Below are 3,911 nucleotides of genomic sequence, written 5' to 3' on the forward strand. Positions count from 1 at the left end.
CTGCATCTACACGAGGAAAGTCGGTCACTCATACGTTGGTACCTAACGCTGTAAATAAGCAAGTTGTATGACAACTCAAAGCCAAGGTGCATACAGGACTTTCGTGATCGATGTTGATTCAGGAAGGATATTGAGGAGTATTTGGTAAGAACCGCTGTCTTAGTACTTGTGTATTGCCGTACTGTATCAGGCCTGGCAGAGATGGTCAGCTAGCCGATGGTCTATCAGGCTCCTGTACCCTCCTAGACGTTGGGGCTTCTGAGGGCAAGGGTAGCCGTGCTCTGGTCATGACTCAAAGCTTGGTCGATCGTCCATGTATATCATCCGTGAGTATTGCCGATCCAGAATCGGACTGTATCGAGGTCATGGCATCACCTCAAGTGTCATGGAATGTAGGATGGGATGCTCTTATCATCGGTTACTTGATCGTTGGAGGCCTCCAATCCTCTTAGGGTGGATCACCTCCCACCATCTCACTCGTACAAGGGGAGTCCTGCACTGGTCTATTGGTAACCCCTGCTGTATGGAATGAGCAGTTAGTCGCCAGATTGCACGGTGGCCCTCATAGTTTTAGTGCTAATGCATTCGTTGGAGACGTGGCTTATCTGCTGCAGGCAGGCTTTGCTGTTGTATTGCCCAACTATAGGTGATACATTCTTTGCGCACTATACTCTCCGATCATCCTCTCGTCTCAGAGGATCTACATCATTCGGATTGGACTTCCTCAATGCTCTTCCTGGCCATGCTGGTACTATGGATGTTGCTGATTGTGACGACATAGTCGTGCATGCTATACAAGATCTCGAGAAGAGTACAGGTGAGGACAATCGGTCTCCGCCAAGTCGTTCATGCCGCGGTAGGTAAGAGGGTTAAGGGGGTCAGCATATTTGGCGGCTCGCATGGAGGATTCCTATGTGGACATCTGGTCGGGTCATCGGATGCAACAGTGAGGGGAAGGTAGTGTGTGCAGTAGCTTGAGTGTCCTCGTCATGTTGGTCGCCTCTGTCAGGTATCAATGTGGCATACTGTGGAATCCAGCTGTGGATTTACTCTCCCAATGCCTCACTACGGATATACCCGAATGGTGCTTTGTGGAGGCCTTTGGGGAGAGGGATGGGGCCTCAGACTTTGACTATCAACCTCTGACCAATGAGCAGATGGAAAGGATGAGAGAGGTCTCAGCTACTCATCTGGCTAAGAATGTTGACAAGCCTGTTATTGTATTACTTGGTGAGAGTGATCAAAGAGTACCCCATATGGGTGGGCTGAGGTAGGATCATTCGTTGATCGTTCCTCGTTTTGATTGATTCCCTTACAGATGGGCCCAAGCAGTGTCAGTTAATGGTCATTGTCCTTCAGTGGATGTGTATATGTATCCCGAGCAAGGTCATGCTATAGATAAGCCTGAGTGTAACACTAATACCTCAGTTCTTGTCTTGTCCTACCTCATGACCCAGGCTTCATCCCATCGGGAGTAGCAATCATAGTCCTCTTCTAATCGGGTTTTGTTGGTGTGTTTCATCATAATTCTGATTACAGTACTATCAACAAGTATCGTTGTGTTATGTCAGGACCTTGAGCTACGTCTAATACAGGATCGTATTTCTCCTATTTATCATGTCTCACCGTGATCGCTTCTTCCCAACTCGTGATGAGCCTGAGGATGACGATGAAGTAGATGCTGGTAGTGAAGCTATGGAGGATGATAGAGTGAGCACGGCCTGCGCTAGACCTATAGTCTGCTATGCTATGTGCATTAGATTAGTGATGGTGTCGATGACGCTATTGAGGAGGAGGATGAGGGAGAGGGCGAGGATTTGATGGATAAGTAATACAATTGATACCTCATCTGATTAGCATAGTCATTCAGCATGGAGGAGGATTATCGTCCTATGCCTGAATTGGATCGATATGATCCCAGGATGCTGGATGAGCAGGAGTATGGTGATGATGCTGGTGCTAGGAGGCGTGCTGAGAGGGAATTACGAGAGAGGGATAGGGGACAAAGTGATTCGATTGTTACCCTACATCATCATCATCATGATCTTGGCCATGCATTTAGGACGTAGAATGCCAGGAGCGGTGTTTGGTGGGGATAGTTCGGATAGTGAGGATGATGATGATCGTATGGGGGCCTATGAGAGGAAGAGGCGTAGATTGGAGAGGTTGAGGAGAGCTGCACAGGCAGAGGTGGGGGATATGGCAACCACTGGTCCAGTGTTAGTCGTGAATAATAGGATGACGATGCTGCTATGGATGAGGAGATCGATGCCGATCTTATCGATCTTAATAATGAGGAGGTTGGACCTGACACTGACCTCTCTCCGTAATGATGCCCACTATTCGTGTATCTGAGTGCTATATGCCAGGGATTCACGTTTGGGCAAGAAGATTATTGCCAACTTCAGCAAGTTCTTACAGACATTCATCGACCCAACAGAGGATGCCTATGAACCCTATTATTCTGAGAAGGTGGGGTTTATCAGTCTCTGATCAAGAAGGGACATTTACAATGGTGACAGTTCTCATACCCATTCTTAGATTCATCATATGTGTGCCGAGGGGAAGACATCCTTCACAGTATCCTTCCATCCTCACCTGGCTGATTGGTAGTGATCCCCATCTAGTAGTGGTCCTGTAGGTAGTAACCTTAGGTCGCCTTTCATGGCACAGTGGCTGTGTGATCGTCCCCATCATATCCTCAAGCTGCTGCTTGTATCGGCTACTGAGTTCACTAAGAAGAAATATAAGGAGCTGTAACACATCCTCCATCGTGTATGGGCTGATTATCAGGATTAATGTTAGGTTCGCCAATGACCGTCATCGAGAGATCAACGTACGCATAGTCAGCTTCCCAGTTGTCGATCTAATAAGGAATCTTCGGGCATTCCATATCAATAAGCTAGTCAATGTTGTTGGTAATGATGAGGATGGTTGTAGTGGTGGTAGTGGTGGTCATATCAATGGAGTATCGCTTTTACACAATCATTCATGAGCAACTGTTGTCATCAGGTGTTGTGACCCGTCGTTCTGTGCTACTACCTAAACTACGTGTACTCTACCTCACCTGTATGAACTGTCAGTTCCTCTGCGGACCTTTTGACCTTTCTGCCAGCGAAGAGAGTAACCCGAACATATGTATACTCGAGATCTCTATACCCAATTCTCAGGTGGAACTAGCTTCAAGCCGGGCCATTGCCCAGAGTGTCAGAATACTGGACCGTATGCTGTCAATCGTGAGGAGACTGTGTACAAGAACCATCAGGTCATGAAGCTCGGATCGAAACCCGTCCTTATCTGAGGATCAGTTTTGCAGGTTATCACACTACAGGAGGCACCTGGATCGGTACTACCTGGTCGTATGCCAAGGAGTGTTGAAGTTATCCTCAGTGATGATTTGGTCGATAGTGTTAGGCCTGGTGATCAGTGCTCTATTGTTGGAACCTATCATGCTAGGTCTGATACATCTTCGCCTGTTACCTCCATCATCATTCCTATTAGGTATGACAGTGCAGGTAACGTGAGAGCAGGGTTCCCAGTATTCAAGTGTGCTATTGATGCTAATTCCATAGTAAGGCAGAATGAGATGAAGATAGAGAGTGTCAGAGATGAGGATAAGAGAGAGTACATCCACTACTCGCCTCTCGACACTGTCACTGTTGCTATTCAGAATATTCGCGTTATCGAAGGATCCCCATGTCAGGGAGCGAATCATTGCTTCAATTGCCCCATCTGTCTATGGTATACACCCTGCTACCAACATATACTCCATACGTAACCCACTCAGTGCTACTACAGTGAAGACAGCTTTGGCTATGGCCCTCTTTGGTGGAAGGAGAAAGTAGCACAGGTAGACATAGGATAAGAGGGATATCAATGTGGGTCTTACTCGAGATATATGGGAACATACT

At 47.1% G+C, this 3,911-nt stretch overlaps 3 protein-coding genes across 3 annotated transcripts in view; all 3 read left to right on the forward strand.

The window, feature by feature from the left end:
• Positions 1 to 190: 190 nt before the first annotated feature.
• Positions 191 to 392, forward strand: Pmar_PMAR029665 (hypothetical protein; the record flags this gene model as incomplete). Its single annotated transcript, XM_002784866.1, has 1 exon — positions 191 to 392. A coding segment is annotated over one exon (202 nt), but the record flags the coding sequence as incomplete, so codon positions are not given.
• A 128-nt stretch (positions 393 to 520) lies between these two features.
• Pmar_PMAR029666 (acylamino-acid-releasing enzyme, putative) lies at positions 521 to 1,512 on the forward strand (the record flags this gene model as incomplete). The annotated part of the gene is made up of 5 exons (XM_002784867.1): positions 521 to 646; positions 696 to 817; positions 861 to 957; positions 1,010 to 1,270; positions 1,319 to 1,512. Coding segments are annotated over 5 exons (765 nt in total), but the record flags the coding sequence as incomplete, so codon positions are not given.
• Positions 1,513 to 1,617: 105 nt separating this feature from the next.
• Positions 1,618 to 3,911, forward strand: part of Pmar_PMAR029667 (DNA replication licensing factor MCM2, putative) — a gene marked incomplete at both ends in the record, with an annotated part of 2,627 nt that continues 333 nt past the window's right edge. Inside the window, 14 exons of the mRNA XM_002784868.1 lie at positions 1,618 to 1,710; positions 1,761 to 1,828; positions 1,871 to 2,007; positions 2,063 to 2,190; positions 2,238 to 2,326; positions 2,370 to 2,472; positions 2,542 to 2,609; positions 2,655 to 2,756; positions 2,806 to 2,918; positions 3,013 to 3,123; positions 3,171 to 3,265; positions 3,317 to 3,456; positions 3,502 to 3,624; positions 3,799 to 3,850. Of these exons, the coding sequence (XP_002784914.1) occupies positions 1,618 to 1,710; positions 1,761 to 1,828; positions 1,871 to 2,007; positions 2,063 to 2,190; positions 2,238 to 2,326; positions 2,370 to 2,472; positions 2,542 to 2,609; positions 2,655 to 2,756; positions 2,806 to 2,918; positions 3,013 to 3,123; positions 3,171 to 3,265; positions 3,317 to 3,456; positions 3,502 to 3,624; positions 3,799 to 3,850 (1,422 nt within the window). The remainder of the gene's footprint in view (positions 1,711 to 1,760; positions 1,829 to 1,870; positions 2,008 to 2,062; positions 2,191 to 2,237; positions 2,327 to 2,369; positions 2,473 to 2,541; positions 2,610 to 2,654; positions 2,757 to 2,805; positions 2,919 to 3,012; positions 3,124 to 3,170; positions 3,266 to 3,316; positions 3,457 to 3,501; positions 3,625 to 3,798; positions 3,851 to 3,911) is intronic.

Source organism: Perkinsus marinus, assembly GCF_000006405.1.
Source record: "Perkinsus marinus ATCC 50983 genomic scaffold scf_1104296934406, whole genome shotgun sequence".
NCBI lineage: Eukaryota > Perkinsozoa > Perkinsida > Perkinsidae > Perkinsus > Perkinsus marinus.